Source organism: Phalacrocorax carbo, chromosome 2 (assembly GCF_963921805.1).
Source record: "Phalacrocorax carbo chromosome 2, bPhaCar2.1, whole genome shotgun sequence".
Classification (NCBI taxonomy): Eukaryota; Metazoa; Chordata; class Aves; order Suliformes; family Phalacrocoracidae; genus Phalacrocorax; species Phalacrocorax carbo.
Window position 1 is genome coordinate 115,460,564 of NC_087514.1, and position 26,351 is coordinate 115,486,914.

General features: G+C 44.3%; 1 protein-coding gene across 1 annotated transcript in view; it reads right to left on the bottom strand.

Annotated features, from left to right (window-relative positions):
- AOAH (acyloxyacyl hydrolase) overlaps window positions 1-26,119 on the bottom strand; it is an 87,246-nt gene extending 61,127 nt beyond the window's left edge. The window contains exons 1-5 of the mRNA XM_064443944.1: window positions 25,963-26,119; window positions 24,555-24,709; window positions 10,597-10,692; window positions 7,399-7,459; window positions 6,205-6,304 (exon numbers count right to left, since the gene is read on the bottom strand). Of these exons, the coding sequence (XP_064300014.1) occupies window positions 6,205-6,304; window positions 7,399-7,459; window positions 10,597-10,692; window positions 24,555-24,709; window positions 25,963-26,090 (540 nt within the window). The 5' untranslated portion in view covers window positions 26,091-26,119. The remainder of the gene's footprint in view (window positions 1-6,204; window positions 6,305-7,398; window positions 7,460-10,596; window positions 10,693-24,554; window positions 24,710-25,962) is intronic.
- Between the last annotated feature and the right edge of the window lie 232 nt (window positions 26,120-26,351).

Sequence of the window (26,351 nt, forward strand, 5' to 3'; positions counted from 1 at the left end):
CTCAGCAGCAGAGAGTGAGAAATGCACGCTTCAGACAGCTACAGCAATATTGCACACAGGAAGCAGAAAACAAGGGAGAAAAGGCTGAACTGCCCCCGCATGTAGAAAATGCTCTTTCTGAAACACTAAGGATGAGATCTTCTCCTGCTGCAGAAGTTACTTCAGCCAGGACTCCAGGGTGGGCTATGGAGGAGTGGCAGCTGGAACACTCATATGGAAGAAAACACTCTTGGTTTCATGGGTCACCTGTAATTCCTGGTTGACGCCAGCATGCCAAGCCTGCCACCAAAGGCCATACAGCCCATAAAACCTCTCTTGCTGCAACTGAACTAGCAAGCAGACTCCTGTCTTTCCCATGGCATGAAAACACCACCGAGGAAGGGGGTCCCTGGGTTCCAGCAGCTGATGGATGACCTTGCAGCTGCTGCCTGGAGGGTGTGCGGAGGTTCTGGGGAGCAGCCAGCTCCATCCGCCCAAATCAGCGTGGCCCTCCTGCCTGGCATACACAAGATGGACATCATGGATGTCCACATTATGGATGGGGCTGAGGGCAGAGCAGTCAGTCACTGGGACTTCATTCACTGCCTTCTTTCAATGCTCTCCACAGAGCCCATGTATTCCCAGTAATGACTTTTTTGCAAACAGATCTATTTCTCATAAACACACAAACCAACTCTAATTCTCTCTCATTTATCACCTTTGTTAGCCAGCTCTTTCCCAGGAGAGTGGATATTTACAAAACACTCCAAATTTTCCTTCTAACGCGTTTTTTCATCCTTTCCCCACGAGTGCGCGTACCAAGGTACCAAAACAACGCAAAGCTTGTTAAACAGCACTGGCAAAACCGGGATTTGTTCTACACTCCCACATTCATCCTGCAGAGGCCATAGGGGGAATCTTTATGACTGCATGGGACAGCCAAACCAAACGATATGTACTCTGGATGCAAAATAGGGACCTTCCCTGCAAGCCCAGATCTGAAACAGGCAAAGCTTGACTCACTCCTTTCTTCTCCCAGGGCAATTACTCTGAATTCTGCTCATTTTACATCACTTGTTTCTTTTGGACTCTGGACTCTGTGTGTTCTGGATGAAACACTTTGATTTACTTTTTCTAGCTTACCTCTGCAAAACACAGTCAGCCTCTATGAGCAATGCTTCCTCATCTTCACATTTTTGTCTTCCAGCCTCCCACCCCAGATGCCACTGCACCTGTGGGTCACCTGAGACTTGTTTTCAGGGGTCCTGCCTGGGGCAGCCTCTGCACTGGTACAACACAACCGCACATAGCACCTTGAAAACCCTGTTCCCCCTGCTATATTTGGGTTTATTTAGTGAAAGTTTGGGTTGTGTGGTTTGGTTTTTTGGGTTTGTTTGGTTTTCTTTTTGCATTTTATTTTCTGCCAATGAAGAGGAGCAAAGGAAATGGTGAGAAGCAAGTGAAAGAGGAAGAACTAGTGCTCAATCTGTGCCTTCTGCTATTGCTTTTCTATATGAGTTTCTTCAGGGCTCAGTTCTGACTGCAGCAGAACCAACTCACATTTCAGTAGAGTTTTTACCTATTTCCAGAAAGAAAGGCTAGAAGGAGGGCATCTTGCTCCCCAGGACCTAGCCTGCCTCCCAGATGCTTGCTTTATACCCTGTGGTCTCAAAAGAAGGAAACGGGTCCCAGCCACAAGGTCCGCCTTTGGCTGGCGGCCTGCTCTTACCAAGAATGCAGAAGCATTCCTGCCCCAGAGTTTGGTTCTGCCTCACCTCCTGGGAAGCAGTTCACATTTTCACCGAAAGAGAGAGAGGAACAAGAGAAAATAGTGGGAGTATTTTTATTTTAGGAAAGCCCAAAGGGTTTCTTTCCTCCAGCCAGAATTGGTTGGCTACTACTTTGTCAAAGAGCAGGCTGGCCACAGTGATGTCCATGAGGGATGTGTCTTTTGCTTTTTATGAAGTCCCTGAAGGACCTGATAGAGGGGACATGAACCAGCATAAGTGCCTGTGGCAACGAAGCTTATTTTGGTAAGAAAAAATGACATTAGCATAAATATGTATATTTTTGCTGACGTAAGACGACTCCTAGCAAAATTCTCCTACTGGATATTAAGTTAAAATCTGCAGCCACAAGATCTCTAATAATCTGGAGCAGAAAAGTGATGGGGAGAGGAAGAGACACTCTGAAAGGCAGAAAGAAGAGTACAAGCTGCTTCCAACACAGACCATTTAAGAGACTGCCAGCAGCAGGACTACAGTGCTGAAGTTGTGCCATTATTCTGGTCCCAACAAAATCAATTAAAGTATTGCCATTTAACTGAACAGGCCAGCTGGCTTAGAAGAATCTAGATACGAGCTGAGAATAATCTCCTGCAAACCTGCTTGCTCCTGCAGCCAGAAGGGGAGCTTGGTAGGCAGTGCCTAAAACGCCACACCCTATTTCAGCCCTTTTTGGTCACTAGAGGAATGTCCCCGTATCACAGGACCTGGTGCAGAAAGTCCTCCACCATGTGAGCTGATAAACTTTTTTGACCAAAGAAAATATCCAGTCATCCTAAACCAGCTAATTTGGATACCTGTACCCACTGTCAGCATTTTGGAGTGGTGCTGCAGCCAATGGTAGAGCATCTGCTGTTCATGTACCTTAAACCACAAGGCATATTACAGCAGCTTTAGATGCTTCCCAGTTTACAGCTACCTATGAGAAGCATATACTTCTGATGCACCACATTACTTTGCCTCCTGACTCGAAGGAGCCCCTAGTGTTGTTACCCTCATACGAAGGGTAAAGTAGAACCTCTTGTGGCGCAAGAAACTTGTGATGGGAGAGCCTGTGCATACACATCTATCTGCACTTCCAGCCCTGTCCCAGGTTCTGCTCTATGGGACACTGATGGCAGCTAGGGGCTCACCGGACCCCATTACAAGTGACATCTGCTCACATAGTCGTGCTGGTGACCCAGGAGCCATGAGTGCTCCTTCCACTCTTCCCCATGGACATCAGGGGTCTGCTCCTGAAACTGCCCACCAGCAGGGCAGCCCACCTCGCCCATGGCCCCCGGAAGCCCCTGCCATGGAACCACCCTTGCCCAGGTTAGATGCCCCCCTCCTCCAGCTCCATGCTCGGAGCATTGTGCTCTGTGCAAATGGAGCAATTTTTTAATTTCATAATTAGAGCCAAGTCTCCTAGAATAATCACACAGTGCTAATGGCTCCAGGCAGGTTGGCAAAAAAATTAATTTGGGCTAATTTGTTAGAGACCAGGGAAGTATGTAATATAATGCATGTATCATTTACTCGGCTTGCAGTGTCTCCATTATGTAGATAGTTTGCAAGGCCTATGAAGCAGAGGCTCCTCCTTCCTTGAGACACACGGTCTCACTAGAGCAGCATCACAGAAACAGAACAAAATAAACTATTAACTGAAAAAGCAGCTACACGTTGGTATTTGACACTTTAAAGGCAATTAAAACCTGAACATTACACTGCTTATAAAGGCAAGTAGCTCTATATCTATTTTACTCTTTTCACTAGTACAAATATGATACTAATTCTGGGAAAATAGGCATCCAAAAGTCTAAATGAATAAATGAAGCACCTGAAAATCAATACAGTTGAACAAAACAGTCATTAGTATTAAAGTCTTCTTCAAACACTTGGCAGGGGACTGAGCCAACATTTGCAGGCTCATATAACTGAAGTGATCAATCAAATTACACACCAAAGAAGAAAATGTGAGGTAAACTGCATTTTATGCATCTCTGTCTCTGACGGTATATTAATTTTTTTCACCCATAATTCGTCTTTACTCAGTCTGACTTGTCACAGAGTTACCGTGGTTAATTTATCAAGCACTTGAGCGTGAACTCTAAGCACTGCTCTTCTCCTCCCATCACCCCCAGTCTCCTCACGCTGTCTCAGGGCATCAGGTGAACTAAAATGGAGGGCACAGTCATGGTAGAGAAATTGTTTTGTTGGTAGAGTTCCCTCATTCCTGGTGAGGAACAAATACACCTCAACAGAAAGGAATTTAACTATCACTTGGAAGGGAGAGGGTTTGCTGGAGCCACTCACTCAGCAGTACAGTCTCCAGACCATGCAAACGAAGGTCCAAATTTTATTTAAAAAACAAAACCAAAAAAATCCCCTCTTCAGCTGTTGCCCTTGCAGAAAGTGCAGTCGCTGGAGCTGTCGCTAGAGGTAGAAAAAGTCAACGGCTTGGTCCAACAGCTGCTCTGAGAGATGGGAAGAGCTAACCAAAGATTTGACAGCAAACCCATGAGTGGCATTATGTCCCCTCTGGTTGATAGGCCAGGCATTTCACCACAGATCCTCTAATTTCTGCACGGGAGCCACTTCAGTTTAAACAGGCCCCCTCTCCAGACACAGAGTAGCTTGCTGCGCAGCCACAGAGAGTCCATCCCTTCCTTTAAGCGCAGTTCAGTGCCTGCATCCTCTTTCACTCCAAGAGGCCCCTTGCACTTCTGCCACCAGCAGAAGTCAGGGTGCAGGGTGGTTCCTACTTCTCTTTATTCCCCTCCACAAGCAAGTCAGTCCATATGAAAATCTAACTCTCGGGCTGGCAGCGCAGTGCACGTGCAGCCACCATTGCTACAGCTCCTGCTGTCCTCCCAGGTGACCTGCTGCACTGGGGGCTGGGGCAGCCTGCCAGCCTTTGCTGTACTCTCTCCTTTACCTTCAGAACTCCTAATTTCCTAATTTAAAAAAAAACAAACAAACAAAAAAACCACACACACAAAAAAAAACCCCAAACAAACAAACAAAAAGAACCCCAAAAATCTCCACAGTCACTGGCAGGGTCCCTGTTGTTGTTACAAGCGCGGGGGTGAGAGGGTTGGGGGAAACATGCGACTACCAGGGCAGAAGGTGCTGGAGACTCATGAATGTTTGTGGGGTGAGTAAAGACCTGGCAGTTATTAAGGAGGAGCTTGCAGTAGGGTAGCTGTGATGTACCTTGGGGAAGGGTGGAAGGACCCATAAACTGTTTCACCAGTTCAGATGCAGGATTTCTGAAGGAACCCGTTTGATAAATTTTGGGCAACATTCTGGTTGAGTCAAGTTAGTATAGGCCCTCTCTGCTGCCTGCACTTGTTGTCTTTCACCCCTGGCTGGTTGCACATCCATATATCTGATGTTGGCATAGCATGGAGCATAGTAGGCATATGGGACACACACCTGCTATAAAACAAATGTTACTGCCATTCTTGGAAGGCAAGTGTTTCTCCAGGTCTTAATATTGGCATACCTAAATCCATCTGGGAGATGAACCACAGCTCACTGAAGCCTGTAAAAACACTCTGACTGATTTCAGTGGCTGTTGAATGAGGCCCTGTGTAAAACATGCAAGCCTTTAGAAATCAAACACGTCTTTATCCACCCAGATGCAGGGAAAAAGATTTACAAAAATAGCTGCCTAAGTGAATCACTTGCTTTTCAACACTGCCAGACAACCACCATCACTCACAGGTTTTAGTGTGACCGGGGCTGCGTGATGACTGGAATAAAAAAAACCCCACCAAACCCACAACCAAAACATTCCCAAAACAAACTGTATCTGTTTATGCACCTATGCAGATACGTATGTGTCTGAGCAGCAAAGGTCTAGGACATGCAATCAAGTTACTGTGGCATAGCAAGTAACTGTACATCAAAAAAATGGTGGTAACTAAATATGTTTCCAGCCTGCAGCAAAAGATTATGCACATTAGCTTAAACCTCTTGCACTGCAGACTAATCCAAGTCAAACAGCCCAGCATCTGCAGTGGGTAACTAGTGCCTACGCAGGCTGCCACAGCAGAGCAAGCAATGTGGAGATGGCTTGTCATGCCATGGTAATGTGGTGGTATAGATGAACCTCAGCTGAGTATCTTGTTTGGGGTTTATTGTAATGCTTAACAATAAAGTCTGGAGAAAGTGAGATTTTATTTTCCCTACCCTTCTGCTCTGACCCAGACTGGTATAAAAGGATTTGGCCCTGTAATTCCCATTCTCCAACAACCATGTTTTTGTTGCTCCACAGAGCTAAAGTGCGTTATGTACCTTCCATTCAAACAGACATTTTTAAAAGTGTCCACGCTCAAAGTGTCGAACTTTATTTCCCAGGCAATGCACGTGCACTGGAAGCATCTGTACTGTTCAGCTCCAGCTCAAAAGACCTTCCACAACCTGTAGTTTTGAAAAAAGTGGCAAACCAACTCACCTTAGGAGGAGGGTAGAGATGACAAAGCGGTCGTCCTGGATCCTGTTTACAGAGCTTCAAGGAATGGCAGACCACATCGGCATTCATTTCCCTGTCTATGCTGAAGGAAATGGTGCAAAACCAAAGACTATTATGTTTTTCTGGGTGCTTGAAAGTAGAAGCTATTTCCATGGGAAGTTAAACCTCCCCAACACCAAACAATAACCTCAGCTCGCTTCACTGTGGCCGGTAATCACTGCTCAGTGCGGCGTTGGGTCCTAATGATTTCCTGCCACTGCATCCTATTCAGCATTTAAAATTGGATCCCAGGAGGATGAAAAAGCACCATGCTTTATATGCAGCACCTGGATCAAATACATTATGACTGTTCTGTTTTTTAATCAATCATAAGTCTGACAAAGACTTAAAGGTTAAAGTAAATGCATATGCAATTTGGCACATATGAATGTTCGATCATTAACTCAAGAAAATAACCAGAAATCCTTCAAAGATCCTTAACCTTTAATCACCAAGCACAAGTGCTAAGATTGTTTCTTTCTTTTTGGGACACACCTCTTGTCTAATCAGGAATTAAATTAAAATGTTTGATTATAGGACTTCTTAGTCCTGTAAGCACTTTGCAGTCCCTTGGCTAGTTTTAAAAATAAAAATAAAAACCCTGGGGAGGAAGAAGGTCTAGCAAAACCTCTGTTAATTAAACTAAGAACTTTCAAAGAGGAATAAAATGACCTACATTTTATTTTTTTAATCACTTACACTACTTAGTAGGCTTCCCCAAGAGTGTGTATCAAGGTCGGGGCTGAGACTGTGTAGGGGCTGACAATTAGAAAGCTTGATTAAAGGTAGAAGGGAAAGCAAGGGCCAAGTATTACAGTAGTGTGAGTCTGTAGGACCTGTCTCGCACACACAGGTTATTCAAATTCCTCCCTGAGCCAAGCGAGCTGAATTTCAAAAGGTAATTACATCAGGTAGGCCTGATCTGAGATTCAAAAGGAGTATGATAATGGTTACCAGTGGCAGCCTGTATTTATTCACTCAGGAATAGCTATGCCAAGCCAGAATCACGCTCAAGCATCTCTCCTTTAATAATAATGTGATTTTAAGAATGAAACCCCTGCACTTCAACCTGACAGCACATCTGTACATGTCAAGAACAAACTAAGCCAAGACCTGAGATGACACAGCAATACTTACAGTTCAGCTATGTGTGGCCCGTAAAGTTCAGCAAGTATGTAACAGAAACCTTGCAGTTTTTCTAGAAAACATAATTTTTTAAAGTAATTGAACACAGTGAAACTGGTTTTATAACAGTCAAAATACAGCAGGTGTTGGTTCATTAAGGTGAATGCCGATTTATCTTAGGGAAAGGTGTGTGAATCTATGACCTCAGTATAGCACCAGAGAACGGGAAAACCTGGATTTCTTACCTTGCCTAAAGCTTTCTCTGGCTTTAGGCAAGCCACATAATAAACACTAAAAAGGATAACTAGCATTTGTTAAACGTTGCAAGTATGACATCATGGAAAAGTCAAAAGAAATCATGCATGCTGCAGCATCTTCTAAGCAGTTTAAACAAACAGCTCAGTAGGTTTGCAAGAAGGAGGAAGACAAACACATAAATCAAAGTGCAGAAAGTAATGTAGGGCTTGATGCTACTACTAGAGTTGCCTCAGAGGTTCTGGGGGTTTGTGCGTGTTAAGAGAGTATAGAATATGTTGTGTAGAGCAGGAGTTGCGCAGGAGTAGTTGCATTCAGACAAATATTTGACACTTTTTGTTTGGCTTCCTCTCACAGTCTGCAGCTGTTGGCCTTTTCAGGATGCTGGTTCAGGGAGTTTTCTTTAATCTGGATGAAGCATGCCCTCTCTGCCCTCCAGAAGACAGCTCATCAGAGATTTCTTTAAGGTACTGTTGCAAAAAAAAGTGGTCCCTGCACCCAAGGAAAGACACTTGTGGGAGAGATTGGGGGTTTGAATACAGGTAGAGTATGATGGTAGCACCGGTCTGATACTTCCCATGATGGAAAATTGACTGTTTCTTGGCCTGAACAGACAAGAGCTGGTTAATCATGCATGTATCCTGCAAAGGAGGTGTCAGGCCTTGTTTTGGCAGGGGTGGTGATGTGAAGAGGCAGGTTCGTACAAACTATATGCTGGAAAATTTAGAGAACATTTAGAATATACTTGGTTTTGCCGTGCTTCAGGTAAAAGAGATCCCCTAAACTGCCCTGTTCTTACGTGATAAAAATCCGTAAGGTTTTCCTCTATAGTTTCATAGTCCTAGAAACACAAATTCTGGCTTAATCCCAGAGGATAAATATTTACAAGAAAGATGGTATTAATCATGTTGCCTTTTCCACTTGAGCTGTAAGGTGTTTACACAGCAGTGGCCAACACAGAAGCAGAACATGACTCAGAGGCAACGCCGGAGGCAGACGGTCTCAAAGCACATTTCGGGTATCAGACAGCTCTGTTTCATCAGGCAGACAGCCAGTATCCAGGTAAACATACGTTCTTGCTAACAACATCTCTTACGCTGTAAATGCTGCCCATTCCCCCAGACTTGGCTTTTCTATCTACTGAAGATGCTCCTTTGCTCATGGCGTTACTGTTCTTACTGTCATAGGTTTATTGGCCATGTCACTCGAATCACACACATTGCAAATATTTCCATATAAATAAGAATGCAATGATGTTTCCTACACAGCCTATGGGATCGAGTGGGATTGACGGGTACTGAACTTTTCTCTCTTTTTCTCTAGACATTTTTTGTTCTTGAACATTGTATAACTTCACTGAAGGCTTGATCTAACCCCAGCTTAATTGTAATGGAAATTATAGGAGGCCCTTAAAAAACCACGAGTTCTTATTCCCTTTTTGGCCCTAGCAAAAGCCCCATTGCCATTAATTTGTTGCTGTTATTCTTGCAATCAGTTGTAGGCATCCGTATAATAATGAAGTTGTTCCTCCAGGTGAAATGGCATGGCCTGCTTTAGTAGGTTTTCTCCTCATGAGCAGCCAGAGCTTTTCTATTGTTTCAAGCAGCAAGAGGAAGCTGTTGATTCCTGCTGGGCTGCAGCATTCACCTCCTGGGAGGGAATAAATCGGGTTACACTGTAGCTTCCACACAATCCATAGGATTTTTCACTCCTTTCAAGTTCAGGGTCAGTTTTTTTCTATTGGGTGTATCCATGCATCTCATAGAAGGTAACTGGATTGTACAGATTTGACTAAAGGGATAATAGGATTTTATGTGTGTAAAGAATTGCAGCTGAAAAGAAATATCTTGACATGTCAGTGGAACAAGGTCCACTGAGTGAATCATGAACATAGAGCTAGCATGTAATATTTTAAAGAAAATTGTATTTTAATGGCAGGATCAGCACTATTAATTGTAACTTCATGGTTATGTGCCTGTAATTTAAAACACTAAGGATAGGACTTAAGGAATAGAAATCAGATAAGCGTCATTCTGTCAATGAATGAATCCCAGCAATTACATCCCCGCCCCATCCTGCATCAGGAAATCCTCTCTTGGAAAGGGGGGAATTAATATTCTACATGCATCTTCTGTGAAACTAGGGACTACAGAGCAAGATGGTTTCTCAGAGATACAATTCTTGAAGTCCTATATAAATGACTTTTTAATGAAGAATCCTAAGCCATATTTTTACATTTGTAATGTTAAAAAGATATCATGAATGTGAAATCTAGTTATTTAAATAGTTATAGGATTGGTCTGTGAGGCACAAAGCTATTCTATCAGTCAAATTCTCCTCTATGTAGGAATGTGCATTAGGACAGGTAAGGTCCTTCGGGCAGATGAAATAAGGGGCAGAAAAAGGGGAGTCTACATATATTCATACGGAACAGCTATTGCTTTTGAAATCTGTATCATCAGTTACATTTTAATAGCTTTTCTGTGCAGGCCAAATGTTCACATCTTACACCTGTCAACCTCAGCCCATTTTTGAGATTTTACAATAGCAGCTTCCTATACCTGCTGAAAACATTTTAATCTCCACAGTTGCTATAAAGACCCTTATCAACAAGAAAAAGGAGTGGTTGGGCATACAGTCAATCTATTTTTAAGCTGCTATCAAAGAGACAAAGTGGAGAAAAAGGGAGGGAAGGTGTCTGCATGTGTTGGTGCTCACACACGTGTGGGCTTCATAAAACCCCATTCACTCTAACTTTGGGACAAAATCCCAGCTCTGAAGCCAAGTGAGCCATGCCGCTGACTTCCCTGCAGATAGCACCTTGCTACCTTTCAGCTACATTCGAGATGCTGTATGAGAAGTGGATAAAGCTTTTTCAAACTCCACATGCGAATTTTTAATTAACAGAAATACAGCAGTACCATCATAACATATGGCACATTATTTGGTACTTACCAGGTATATAGTCGCACAGTCTCTCCATGGCTGCCTTTACTGTACTGTTGTGCCACTGTGCAAGCTGTTCAATTACAGACACCACAAGCACGCATCCTGCAAATAAACAAACAAAAAGACTGAATGCGGTTGTCTGCGAAGTGTGATGAAGCACCCCGCGCCACGGAAGTATTTCAGGCATCGTTGGGCATTTCATTTCTTGAGATGCTCCATGGCAGATGAGTGTTCAAGGGGAATATATATCTGTGAATTTCTGTCTCTATTCAGAACCTGTAAGTTATCACAGAGAGGATGCCAATGCCAGAGGAGCACACAGAACAGCCTGACTTTTACAACACTGGATGTTGCCCCCGAAAAAACTAATTTCCAGCGTTCCAAGGATGAAAAGCAAGGCGCCTGGGGGACAACCACTGTTACAACTGCCTGCTTGGCCACCTGCGCTCTCGTTATTCCTCACAGGAAAAAAGGCACAGGTCTGTACTTGATAGGACTTCATACCTCTCCACACAAGCCACACAGAGAGCTACCAAAACTCAAAAACAGATGGGTGTGACTTCCTGCAGAAAACATGTCATCACAAAGCAGATGTATGTGCTGACCACCACAAAGCATCCATGACATCATTTCTTCACAGACTTTCCTCTGAAGCCCAGCGGTGCTTGGCACTCACGGGGCTGCTGCCCAGCTATGCATTTGCTAAAGCCAAAATGTCCTTTTTCTGATGTTTTTGGGATGAAGTAGGTTCAATGTGATCCCCACATAACAATCATTCAAAATCCACATGATGACCATAAGTGGTTCATTTCAAGCTGATTTCAAATTGCTGTAGGCCAGCATTGTGCTCTCTGTTTCTGCAGCGATTTCACTGTTTTATAAAGTCACATTTGTTGATGCAAAGTCTAACCAACGTAGTCAGACCTGGCAGCCAGAGTGAGGTCCCTGCCTGGACTCAGAGCCCATGTAACAGAGGCGGGTATCCCAGGCAGCCAGGAGACAAGGAGCCAGGATGCCAGTTTCCAGCAGCCTGAATAAAGATTTCTCACTGAAATCCCTGTAGCAGAACTGTGTTTACTCTCTGCTGCAAGAAATCTCAGCTCTCAGGACTTGCTGTGACACAGTCTAGAAATGGAGGTGAGCTACAGCATTTGGATGTGGGTGCAGATCCACCTTTTTTTCCAGAGCTCAAGAGCATTAATGTTCAGGTTTTCAGACTGGCACAACTCTTCAAAGTGAGCTTTTAAATTCCTTCCAAGTACCCTGGCCTACGTCCTATTAAATCGAAGTGCTGTTTTTCAACATAAATAACTTCAATGCTCCTATGGATCAAGTAGCAAGTCAAAGAGGAGGTAATACAGTTGGAACTTGCTGTAAGACCAATATCTTTGAGTCTTCTATTACTTCTTCTACCCCAAATATAGTAATCTAATGGAAATAACAGTGAACTTAGCCACCTCTTTTGCAGGAATAAAAGCCCACTTCTCCATACTTCTTAAATAAAATGCTTACTCAAAGACCTCTGTAGAATGATTTATAAACCGTGCTAACAGCCATTACCTCGAGACAGCCTGAAAGAATAGGAGAATAAATGGAGACAGATACAACCAAGAAAAAACCCTGAAGTAGGTAATTCCTTCTTCCTTCTAAACCCCCTCCTTCCCCCCGCCAAAATAGCCACAGGCTAGCCCAAGCAATTAACAGTTAATTAAAACACAATAGCTCATAAAGAAAAATAAAAATTAAAATAATAAAGACCCGAACTAAAACCAAAGGGGACATCCAAGCTGGAGGGTAAGCATGCTCTGGACTTGGGCTTGAAGAACAGCTCAGGGCCATCTGGTCCCAGTTTAACCACTAGCAGGTGCGTTAGCACTGCCTTATCCTGTGCCATGCCCCAGGCAACGCTTCTGCTTGTGCTAGGGACCAGCCCCCAGAGCACATTTGGATGAGGACATTCAGTCGAGGCAGGGAGCAGCTGAGGGGTGCAAGAGACTTCAGCTATTTGGGTGCAAGCCATGCCCTGCACTGGCCCAGAGACAGAAAACAGACCCTGGCTTATTTGCAACGGTAGTGTGGGAATAGCCACACTGGACCTACTCCATTGCTTAGCACTGAGATGGTGGTGCAGATCCTTGAAACATGCTGGAATCACACCTGAAAGGCATTGCATAACTTGGATCTTACAAGGCCATATTATTAACACACATGAGCAAACTACAGACAACCAAAACTACCCTTCCTCTGCCTTCTATGTCTGTTTTGTTCATGAAGATGGAGGCTCAGAAAAACTAAATTACCAAAATGATGCCTTAACCACAAACCCACATATTCTTTCTGTGCCTTCTTTTCTTCTCTTACAAGGTCAGGCCTTCATCTAACAATCTTGCTGTCTAGAAGTCCAGAAAGATGGGAAGGAGCTAGTCCTTTGGTATTTGCTAAAGGAGACAGCTTTTGTTGTTTTACCCCTCATTCTTTTGCACCAGGAGCTTGAGCAACCTACAAATGAGGATGTGCCAGCGTTTAGCAGACATGGGTGCAGGAGTCTTTGAGGGGCGAAGATAAGGAGGAGTGAAGGAAACTCTGGAGAAACCGAGGCTAGCAATGTTAGCAGAGGAAAATGCTTCAGCAGGCAGGGGAGCTGGGAGAGCAGACAGTCCCCAAAACACAGGCTGAAGAAGACCTGAGCACAGGGGCAAGTGGGCAACAGTGATGGAGCAGATGTCAACACGGCTTGATGAGTAGTACATACAGCCTGATTGGACTGCAAAATTGCAAGCCTGGGTCCAAAGAGGGGGAAAAGCTCCCATTGTGAGCACAGGCGTGAGCTCAGACACAGGTGAAAACTGAAGGGATCTGGAATGTCATGTCCCTGAGGCTGAGTAACCCATCATGCCAGTGAACTGACAGTGTCACCACTGCAGCAGAGAGAAATGATGCTCATTTTGCCTGTGCTGAGTAACCCAGCCACCTGCACCTTCAGCACACTTTGCAGAGAGGACAGAATCATTCTCTCCTGGTTCCCAGCAACCTTCATGCCCCGCCCCCCCCGCCCACCCAGCAGCTGCATCTTCCACCTGCCCCACTTGCTGGGCATTTCCGCCAAGCATCATGGAAACTGAGGGATCCAGCTTGGTCCAGCTTTCTAGAAGTCTGCTTCCTGCTGCCAGCACCCCCTCAACCCCCGTGGGACCAGAGGGTGACATGCACTGCTGCAACGAAGCTTGCAAGCTGCTGCTGGTGGGAGTGGGACGGTGCCCACCTCCCCCCGCACCGCAGCTCGTGCTTAATGTGTCATGGTGGGTCAGTGACAGCTGCAAGCAGAAATCAACCTCCACAATGTCTCTGCTCTCAGCTACAGCATGCTCGGGTGCCAAAATGTTGGCTCCATTGCTGCAAGGAGAGATTTTATTTCAGTGTAAAAGCTGGCCTGGTAAAAACATCAATGCAACAAGCCGACCCTCTTGCAACAGGAGAAACCAGCTTACGACGCAGCCCCACACCTTCCCCGGCAGACAAGGAAAGAGCTTGCTGCTGGCTGCAGCACTCAGCCTTGCCACACCTCAGGGCACCGCTTTGACACTGAAATAGAGTTATTCACCCCAAGCACAGGCTCAGCAACCTGCCTAATGATTCGTCTCAGGGTGGGGGTGCAAAGAGGCTCCTCTCTTTCTGACTCAGATGTTGCTCCCATGGGTCTCATTTTCGTTATCACAACGAGGTCTTCTCGCCTCCAGTAGAGTCAGTGCAGAGAAAGAGGCTTATGGTCAAACAGTCCAAGTGCTCAAAATCCAAAAAGTTGGTCTGAGGATAAAAATACTCTTGCTGTTTGCATTTCCTCTGTCATACAGCAAGACAGCCTCCACTGAAGATGTGAGTTTCTCATGTTTGTCAAAGACTACAGAGGCGGGAAAAAAAATAGCTATTTTTTGTTCAGCTCTGCCAAATAGAAAGAAGAATTCTTAATCACATACACAATCATGCAGGTAACCCTACTCAAGGAGCAGTCTCCCAGCAATTAAATGGAAATTTTTCATGTTGATTAAGTCAGTTAGACACTTTGGTGTCTATCGAACCAGGCCCAAAGGGAGATTTGCTTCGCATAAGAATTAACAGAGCCATCACTTAGTTTGTGCAGTACTTGATGCAGTACCTTGGGCTACTAGATGCTATATGAATATAAATAACAATAATAATAGCTTGACTACTTAGGAAAAACCTACAGAGCTGAATTTCAAAATGTTTGGCCTCATAAACTGTTCTTTACTATCACAGAGAGGATGCTTCAGGTCATGCCGTTATACCCTCCCCACCTCAGGCACCCACAGACCACACCTTAGTTATGCAAATGCTCCCCTGCAAATGCACTTATTCCAGATGAAATGCTACACTTCACAGGACAAACCAGTAAAGAAAGTCTTGACTGATTTTTCAAAGGGGTCTGCGGTTCCAGGTTAGGGCATCCTCAGCCTCAGGCACCACGGCTGAAGTCTCTGGGCCCGAATTTGGGGAGGTTTTCTGCCCTCTGGTAGGAAAGGTCCTACCTGGAAACACATGCCACCACCATGTGCCATCAGCTGATCTGCTCTCTGTTTCCCCCATCTACCTGCGTTCTAGTCAGGTGCCCCTTGGTCCACCTCTCTTTACTCCTCATGGTCTACTGGCACCTCTTATTGCCCTGCCATGGGCCATGCCCAGGGGACACCCGCTTATGTTCGGGCTCTGCTGGCCCCAAAGTCTTGTGTTTAGACTGATGTAATCAGAAGCAGCTGTTGGGCTGGAGATTTTATATTACTCAGGAAAACAGTTGAACCCTGGCAGGAGGGAGGAGGAAGGTCTAAGGGGTCTTACTGTAGCCCAGGGAGTCCAACTCACCCAGGCTTCCTGGTTTTTTGGATAAAAACATGCTCCCCCCAGTAATTCAGATTTATCCTCTAGGAGAACCTATCATCTGTGTTGGGCTATCGGTAAAATCTCAAGAGGTTAGTGTCTATAAATTAAAGTTAACTCAGACTATCCTTGCTCCTACTACAAACCTGCTCTCTTTTTAATCATATATATCATCATCCTCTGGATTTAGTGGCAGAAGAAGAATTCACTGTTGGCTGCAGCATAGAAGCCACTACCCTCTAACGAAATCAACAGAAATCTCCCTGCACACCAAATATCATTAGAAATGCTAACCAGTTATCCTAGCCTTTAATGAGTCTTAATTCTGCTGGCTGAAAATGGAAAATAATTAGTTAGCTAAAAAGGACAGGGGGAAATCTGCTGTCTTTGACTGTAGAAATCTCACTGCTTTAATTACTTATGATGTGTGCAAGTATATAAACTTTTTAACACTCTGGCATCAGTAGAAAAGCAATTCCAGATCTGGACAGTCATTAGCAACTATTGCTTGCCTTTAATTTAGTAGATATATAGATGTGATTTATTTCTCATTATGAGCTGGGCATATATAAGGCAATGTAGATAGGCTTCATAATTAAAGGTTAAAAAAAGCTCTAAATTTTTTATAGTGGCAAATGATTTTCTTTAGAAACAAGTTTCAAGAATTTGACTCTGCTGTCGCACTTTAATAGGTTTCAATGCCTTGACAGGCTGAAGGATGTTTTCTCTGGAAGAAATTCATTGGTATTATAATGCCTACCAGACTTTAGAAAATAGACTTTGGTATTAATAAAATGCCTGTCTCTTTTAGCGATAGTTTGTCCCATCTGCTATTAATTTCTGAAGAGATAAGAGAAAACCATAACCATTTTGTTCAGCAGCAGTAATCTGAAAACTCACACGTCAGAAAGTACTTCTCTCTCTCCATGTATTTGAAAATAGTATGTAATAATAAAATGACACTTCCAATAAGCTCAGAAAAAAAATCATACCCCAATAATAAAATCAGAGATAGAGAAATTCATTTCTTAGCTGTGAAGCCTCTGGCAGTTTGAGCAGACTATTTAACTTAATCCACTTCTGCCGCACATGTTTGAAAGGTTCTATAATTAGAATTATACCTAGGGATGTCAAGAAGTGTCTGGATAGTGAAAGCTGCCTCTCCAAGTTTCAGATTTGTAGATATATTTGTCTGTGTAAAGCTCTGTTAAATGGGATTTCTGGCACCTGGCACAGCCTCCTTTGCCATCCTTTAATCACATTCCTGGATGCTGAAGACCTTTCTTGCCCGTCCAACCATACCGCTATTTCCGAGCCATAAATTAAATACATCCCCTGGAGCACAAGGAGGAATTAAGCCCAAAAAAGTGGTCTTTGGCACAAACGGCTCTCTGCAAAGCCTGCCAGCCAGGCTGTGGTCACCCTGCTCGCTCCTGGTGGAGCAGGAGCTGGAGCCTCGCTTGGTGGCAAAACTCTGCCTCAAATATCTGTCTGCAGCAGATATCTTAAAAATAAATATGCATCTGTATAAATGAACCCATCTACCACATTCCTGGATTTATACAGAAGATGAAGGTTTCCCCAAAACACAGTCTGTGCGTCTTCCATTTATGGATGATCATAGGCTCCAATGCATCTCTTAAAGCCCACACGTGAGGAGTCTGCAGAGCCCAGGTACGAAAGACAATACTGCTACTTCTCATGCAGATGGTGTTGATCTGGCGCAAAACCACCTGTTTCCAAATTCACCTAATCCAGTTGCAGTTCAAACTGGAACAAGACATTCCTGTTTGAAATAAAAGCATTCACACAGGGAGCTAATAGGAAACAAGATTTTCTCCCCTGAGATAGGTGGGTGTTCTAGGTGCAGGCACACCATGGATATGCAAAGTTACAATACAGAAACATTTTCTTTTTCACTATGTATTCCTTTCCTAATACTTCCCAATACCCATTTTGCCTTCTTTTGCTGCTTCTCAGCACTGAGCTGATACTTTCAAAGAACAGCCCTTTATAACCTCAAGATCCAGCACGGAAATACTCAGCTCAAATAACATAACAGTATATGCAAAGTTAGGGCAGCTATTTTCCTTTATACAGCCAGAGGCTTTGTTGCTTTGAAAGGTAATTTAGAAAGGGATCTGAGCGTACAAGTCTTTTAACTCAGACTTTGCTTCCTATTCCATTTACAGTGTTAACATATGTCATGGAGATACTGAAGTGATAGAATATAATTATAGATATCCATATTCCAATACGTTGGCATATACAAGACCTTTTCCCCCTACATTTGCTAAGTGTCATAAAATATCTTGGAAATGCTAAATGGAACGCTATTACCAAACCTGTCACTGGACATAAAATTACATATAGTATACTGGCGAAAGCCATTTTTGAAATATTAATATCGATGTAGCAGTATTTTGAGTGCATGGTAGCTCTGTAGCAAACCCAGGAAGCCCTGGAATAGCAATTATCATTTCCGTTTCTCATGCAATAACAGTGAGCCACTTCAGACCCTTAACTTCAGAGCTCTATTCGTTCATTATTGTTCCTTTCAGACACCCAATGATGACTCTGATACAGTTATGCTGGTGCAGAAAATTCACTTTCCATCTAGTGGAAGATGCCGGTACCCATACCTGCCAGCCAAATGTATCCCTCGTGTTTCCCACATTACAGTTTAAAGAGCCCTATTTAACAAAATCTATAACCCCAAGCATTTCTAATGGAAATGCTTTCTGCATTAATTAATAGGAAAAAAACCCCTGTGTATGTATGTGTGCTATTAACATATCTTTCTTTTCCTAATCAGAAAAGGGTATTACAAATTTACTGAATCCTGAATTGTGGGAGGGGGAGTTAATGTAACAGGATAACTTCATCCTTGTCACAAAGGTTTGTCCATTTTAAGATTCTGAATGCACAAAACTTGTTTCAGATACACAGTTCCTGAAACCACCGAAAGTGGTTGCCTTAAACAGAAGCAGAAGTTCTGTATGGGGCTAACATGAAGAAGAGTGGGAGGCACACAATCTGTGGCAGTCACCAACCAAAGAGATAATCAATACTAAATAAATAAGATTATCAAAGAAAACTTATACTAAAGGCAAGCATCAGTAATGTAAAACATACAAGACTACCCATGTCTACAAATGCACATATAAATATATATGACTGTGTATTTACACACACTCACACACATATATGTCAGTATGCTAAGCACACCTTTTTATTGCGATCAGCAGATATATTTGCATTTTACAGCCATAAACTTTCAGTAAGACTTGGGGTGATTTTGAAAGTGACATTTTTACCATCAGTTGCTGAAAAATATGAATCCCTGTAGAAAAATATTCCTATTTTAGTAGTTGCTTTAGTATCTCTACTGTACTACTCACATGCCTGTGGTTTTTCTATCCAAAGTATAATCATAGGAAAAAATGTTATGGTGAAATTTGGGATATATTACCTACCATCAGGCCAAATTTTCTGCTGAGTAAACTGAGCAACGTTGGTGAAGTGAACAGAGGTGCTGCGGCTTGGCACTGGTTTAACTGTAATCAAAGTCGATTCCCAGCCTTTCAGAGGAAAATACATTGCGGTGCTACATTGATATTGGGCATGTCCTTTTTACAGAACTCATTGAGCTGTAAATTATACGTTCTGTCATGGTGCCTCCCCAGACAATATGTGCACAGCCACTTTGTCTGAGCGCAGTTATTAAAAGCCTCCAACTCCATTTGGCATGTTCCATTGTGCGGAGTTATTGGGAACTCCAAATGTCACCGGTCCTGCTGCCACTCCGCAGGGCATATTTCATCCCTGCACTCAGGCACAGCTAGATGGAGGCAAACTGTTGAGGACATTGACTATCACACAAATCAACACAGGTAGAGGTCGGCATTTTACGCTGCCGGGAAGCTCAGAAATATCTGTTCTTTAATGTAATCAGAGCTGAAAATATGTTTTAAAAACATGCTTCTTCATACGCTAGGAATTATGTGCTCATGGGTGAATGGAAGAGGTGACCCACAAAGGTTGCTGAGAATGGCATTTTATCAAGCACAAAGATGGGGAAATTTGCTTCCCCGGCTGCCGACCCACAGGATCTCTGCTCGCTAGCAAAGAAGATGGAAAGCGCTGCTGTCCAGCTGTATTGAGCGCTCCCTGACTAATCGCCTCATTCCAAAAAGGGCAGCCAAAGTTAATCGCCAAAAGAGCAGGACAGCCTGCTGCTGGGGAGGAAATAAATAAACCCTGCTATTTGCAAGCGTTTCTCGTGGTCACAGCACAGAACCCCCAAAAAGCCAACCTGGAAGAACTCATCTCACACAAGCCTCTGCCCTAGCAGCTGATCTACAGCATCTATGCTGTTCCGAAGGGACAGGGTAGACACAGATCTGTTAAGATCTCTAATGACGTCTTCTACAGCCTTCTCAGGAACTGATGACAGCGCTCCCTTAGCACTACCCTTAGAAACTTTTCTTCCTAACCTGAATGTCCCTACTGGTATCCATTTCTGTTATTTCTTGCCATAGCTGTTATGAACCTGGAGAATGGATCACCCCTTTAATGTTTTTGAGGACGGGTATGTCTTTTCTCGAGTTTTTCTTCTCTAGACTAATTAATTTATTTAGTCTTTCTTTATAGCTTATGTTTGTTTTTCTCCAAAACCTCCTGTCACTCTGCATCATTCTTGATGCTCAGCCCCAAAAGGGAAGGCAGATATTCCTCTGAGGCTTTGTCAATGCTAAGAACGGTAGCGGGTTACTTCACATGTCTTGCAAGCTGACTTCTGTTCACACATCTCAGCGTACGCAGCGTCCGTGTGCTTCGTGACAGCATGCCATCGTTGTGCCACTACAAGCCCAGATGATCTTCCCTAGGGATGCTACCCAGCCGGTCGTTCCTCGTCTGCTACGTGTGCTGCTGACTATTCCTGCTGAAGTGCCTTCAACATACCCATATTGAAATGCTTTTTACTGGGGGCAAGAACACTGTTTCATTATCCTGGCTAATGAAAATATGGAATGCCACTATGTTCAAAACAGAGGTCCAACAAAGACCTCAGTTTGTACATCCTTCCGCTTAGGGAGTGAGCCACTCATAATTACTTTCTGACCAAGACCACTCAGCAGTTTTGTCCTGCCCTGTAGAAGCTTAATCAATGTCACATATCTTTCAGCCATTAAATTAGTGCTGAGGTGGTGCCACAAGCCTTACTAAAGTCCAGCTGTAACATCTACTGCTTCTTCCATGCCTACATGCCATTACCCCATCAGCAAAGAAAATTAGATTGATCTGACACTGTTTCTCCTTGATAAATCCTTGATAAATCTTACTCCTATTTACCTTTGAAAGGTGCTTTTGTAAAGTTTTATTAAATACTGTAGGATTTATCTAGGAATTGATGTTTAACTGACTGATCTGCAATTCCACAGATTTCCTTTCTTTCCCATGTTGAAGAGAGATGAATACATGAGTTCCCTCCAGTCTTCCAGTGTCTCACCTACTTTCTGTATCCTCCAGGGCAGCTTCTGCCTTTCCTGAGGTTGCTTCAGACACTTCTGGATTAAGTCACCTTTGCTAGAGAACCGGACAATTTGCACAGACCCTTTAAGGGCTCTGTCATAATTCAGGGTGGTGGGAGGTGTGGAATAAAACCTTTAAAAATTAAACAGAAATAATAGAAAAATAAAGAACATGATCATAGGTATGATGAAACATTAACACCAGTGTCAACAGTTACTGGTGTTACTGTACTGTCTTTGGGTACCTTAACGCTAACTTAAGGAAAACTTTGCTTGCCCTGTGGAATGGGCAGTATTTTCATCATTTAACAGATGGGGAAAGTCAAAGATCTGAGTACCTCAAGGGCTCAATCATACTTAATTTTTGAGAGAAAAATTCACTGCGTCTCGTTCTCAGGATGTCCCACTGAAAATGTCATGCTGCATCCAGCAAAAGGGTTTCTAGGTCTCGTCCTGAATAAAATCCTTAAGCCATACTTCCAGTCAGTAACAAACCCAGAAACAAAAACCAGACCTAGCATCCAGCTTCCAAACCAGTGCACAGAGCAAAAATCTCAGCTTCTTTACATGAGGAAAACCAGCTTCATGGGCCTTTGCATATAGGAAAACTTACTAAAGTCCTTTTATCTACCATAAGGAAAAAGCACAAGAATATAACACATGCAAAACATGCAAAAGGCCCAGAAGAAGGGCCTGAGCTGACTTCATGGTATGCAAAGAGGGGGGCATTTTTCCAGCCTGGGAGGGCAGGAAACACTGATGGAGAAAAGAGACTGTCAGACGTTTGGAAAATTCTTCTAGTGACAGGGCCAAAGAAAGACCATGTATCTATTTAAGGGCAGGTTGGAGATGGTTAGGAGCTGCTTAGGTATAGTACATCTGATCTTGGGATAATCCAGGAGGAATATCATTCAGGTCCTTTCCCCCTGTTTTCCATAATTCTAAAAGGCGGCAGCATTAAATCCCTTTTTAGGTGGGAACACTTTACGGATGCTTTATTTTTACACCAAGTCAATTATGAAAAGACTTTCTCTGGATGAAGCAGCCAAATTTTTCAAGCAAATGCAGCAAAAATGATGTAACTTTTTCTATAGTTACTGAGGCTGATTAGAGCTTCCATCTAAATGTTTTCTAACACAATTAAGTTTGCTGTAAAAAAAGTCATCTTCTTTTTTAGAAAAGTAACAATCTGAAAGCAGAAATGTTTTGGCCAACCTCCCCCTGTGAGCCATCTGAGCTCTTCAGCCTGATGTGGCAGCTCTCTGGATGCATACCCTCCTCTCCTCCAGCCTGATTCTGTACTGGCATATAGGTGCCAGGGAACAGAAGGAAGCAACTAAGTTATATCACATTCAACAGAGGTACCAGAGCTGCATTTTATTCTCCTGTCATATAATTTTTACATATTTCTTCAAGAAGTGTGATACTTTCAGTGGAAAGGCTTAATGGAAAACATTTTCTTGCTTTTGTTACTGAAGAAGCATCCATTTTCTGACCAGCTTTGGCTCCTAACGTAGCAATCTCAATCATGCAGGTGGTACACACAGAGGAGTGATCAGAAATGGCTATTCAGTGTGCAGCCACCTCATTTCCCTCAGAACAGAGAGGCAAATAACTCCGAAAGATTAGACACCTGACCACACATTTAACTTGCATGAAAAAGTCCATCTCTTCAAGAACATCTCCTATACATTGGGCAGCAGGCACCTCTCATGTTAAAAATGCTGTCTTGAGCTATAAAGCCAAGAAGGTACAGAGGAAGTTCTCATGGCTCTCTCGGATGGCAAACTGAGCTAGCAGGGTCTGAGGTCGAGCTGTTGAAAGGAAATCACAATCTTCCTCCCCGTGCAGTCTTAATGCTCTGCTTCATTTTTAGCTTGCAGTTTACAGAGGTGTGGCCAGCCTGTTTTGGTCCTGTGTCGAGTGCACATGGATGCTTTTAGCTGTAGGAACACCTCAGAGAGAGCAGTTGATGTGGGAGACTGGTTTTCTGGGATCTCCCCACTGAACAAACATGCTGGGGATATGCTCAGTGGTCCCAGCAATGGGGCTGGCACAGCTTTCCTCCATTTGGGAGGAAAAAAAAAGCACAACTTATCTTGTGCAAGGCAACTTCAATGCAATCTGCAGTCACTTAAGGAATTTAGAGCCTTGCTAGGTCAATAGGAGGGAAAGGGCAGACAACGCTCACACCTGACATTTAAAAAACACCAGTGTAAACATCCTTTAGGCGAGTACGCTCGCTGCCTTTCCTGTGCCATCAAAACCGTAGCTACCTAAAGATCTCACCATTCAAACCCACCACTTCCCTTTTGCTCTGGCAGCTGCTCGGTCACTGTTTGTGTGGCTGCTGGCCCAAACAAGTCCGGTCCCTGACAGGCATTTCTGCTTTTCACCGCTCGCTCTCATTTTCCGGCTGGTGGCTGAACCCTGGCAGGAGCTGCGCAAGCCTCACTGCCCCGACTTTGCTCCACTTTCGGTTCACCCTGCCTCACCAGTGCCAAAATCTGCAGGGGCACTCTGGATGGCTCAGAAGTGAGGCAAAAACCTGTTTTTATCAAGCTTATTTCTAATTGTGTTCCTTGAGCCACAGTGAAAAAAAAATTGGGGTTGAAAGGAAGTACTACCTTCTGAAGGATGGTGAACCATGACAGAGTTTATTTTTATGGCACAAAAGTGCCTTGAAAAGCTAAAAGAAGACAAAATAAAACATTTTATCACAATGCATAAGACATATCCATCATTTAACATTTGCTCACATAAAAAATATAAGCTACCGCATCTCTCTAGGTGTATAGAGTCTCACGCCAAGGGCATTTCTGGTGCAGAGATACCCACAGTTCACGTTGACTTTGATGTTACTGGTCTTGCTTTGGAAAACAGTCAGCTGAGGCTACAGGATACCCCCAGCAATAGCTGCTGTGGAGATCACCAAAGTCACACGAGAGAGGAGCTGCCAAAACACGCTCGCCCCACTTTAGTACAGGTGGTGCAGGCACGTGCACTCACGAAAAGGAAAGGATATGGGAGAAAACAGCCCTTGCAACTTGGCCATCCAGAGATGACCATCCAGACCACAAAGCTCTCTGGCCCAAATATGGACCAACTATTCTTAAGAATGGTTTCCCAGGCAATGAAATCGATGAGGAGACCCTGGGTGAGCCTGAGGGAAACTGTGCCTTCCAGCAGTTAAGCAACATGCATTGTGAACCATATCAAATATTAGGACCCCATAACACCTTGTTTCCAGGTCTCAGACCTACAGACGTCAAAGCCAGCTTTTCAGATGCCATTCCCTGCAGAGCAAAAACATGAACTTTGGGAAGCAGCCACTCAAAAACAAAATCATAAAATAACTGCAGACCCCATGCTGGTCTTGCAAAATCTTCAGTGATTATTTCACTAAAGACTACGAGTATTTTGCTGTACAGCTGTTGAAATAGATAAAGGAGTGATTTATGATGTGCATAGCAATTCTCAGCTCACCGGTGGAGTAACAAATGAACTAGTCCAGCAGGCAAACAAAACCTGAATACATACCGACACAGGTGTGTCCTTTGTACAGCCCGGAGGGGAGTGAAAGGGGTGGTGGGTTGTTTCCATGGGGGAGAGGGGAGGAAGAGGCAGCCTTCAGCAGAATTGGGAGCCAGAGGATGCAGAATAAATTAAGGACTGTTTGCTTAGACCCCTTCATCCTAAGGAAGGAAGAAAAGGAAGAAATCAGGTGGGAAGGGCGCACGTGGACCTGTATTCCCTTAATGTTCAGGGAGCATCCTGCATCCTTGTCTCATTAGCAGCTTGAGGTGAAAGGAGACTCGCACGCCTATGTAGCTATATGTAATGCAGGGTTTACTTCCCAGGTGGGGACGCACACCTCTGCCCTTTCACGGGGTGCACAGAGGATCCCACACTCGCGCATCACCGGTGCTCTCCTGGCCCCTGCCCTTCTCACACCCCTCAGCCCCTCTCCGGCCATTTGGGGTGGCTGTGCAGCCACCCACCACAACCCAGTGAGTCCCATGCATGTGGGCACCCCGTAACCGGGCTGGGAGGATGCCCCCGTGGACCCAGGCAACTCTCCACACCCACCCGTGCCCCCACTGCCCCATTTGCGGCTCTTCCCAACCTGCTGGCCTGGGAGGACCACGAGGGTTGCATGAACAGCTCTGGCTCAACGCTCCCGTGGCTTCTGCAGTAGCAGCGGATGACTAACGACCTTAAACCACAGCACCGGAGCCACTCAGCATTAATAACGCAAGACACTCCCCTGAATGACTAGTGTTGCAAAAAGAAAAAAAACCCCAACCTCAGAAACCCTTCCCCCTGGTCCCCGTCACTCCCCTGCCCTCCTCTGCAGACAAGAAAAAAATATAACTCCAGCTGTTTCTGTAAGATTTTTTGACGTGAAAAATAAAATAAAGAGTTTGGGCTGGAGCCACGGGGGCTGGGAGGGACAGACAGGGCACTGCAGCCGTGGGGCTCCCACGCCAGGGTTTCACTGGGGCTTTGGTTCTGCCAGGGTCGAGCTGTAGGGGGACGGAAGGCAGCTGCCGGCATAAGGCCAGCAGCAGGACATGAACCCGTGTTCTCATCAGCTTTGAGCGTGTTTGTCTGCAGCACCCAGCCGCCTGCCAGGCTTGAAAAAATCCTGGTCTTTTCCTGCTTTGGCAGTCACAACAACTAAAGGTTTCCCTCTCAGTTTTTTTTTTTTAATTCCCCCAGATAAGGCAAAAATCAGTCGTTCCCCAGCCTGAAGCAAACACAGAGAGTAAAACATGTTTAAATGACATCACTTCAGAGGTGGAACAAGTCCAAACAGCTAAACCCCAGACACGATGGGTGCAAGGGTGGCTATAACAGTACTATGTAGGGCTGAGGCACTGGAGGACCAGAGCTACATCCCACCTCTGCCTCTGCCTTTTTGTTTAACCCTGGGCAAGTCTCTTACCCCTCCAGCCGGCTGCAGGTACTCGTCTTTCCTTCCCACTCTTTGCCTGGCTCTTTCAGAAGGGAGCAAGCTGTCGTCATGGTTGCTAAAGGGTAATGAGGAGCCCGTGTCGTTTGGCATCCCCACATGCTTCCCGGGCATAATTAAAGGAGACTCATACATGGTGGTGTAAAAGGAAAAATAGAGAATGTATTAAAATCAGTGATTCCCTGCCAAATCTTCAGGCATTCCTGCAGGTCAACATCACTGCACAGGGATCAGGTCAGCTTTAGTATTTAATGTAGGTGCTTTTTTTTTGCAAGCTACTTCTTTTCTGTGGGAACCTGACCTATGACATTTTTAAAGACAGTCCCGGAAAGTTTGCCTCAACTTTGATAAGGAGAAGTTGA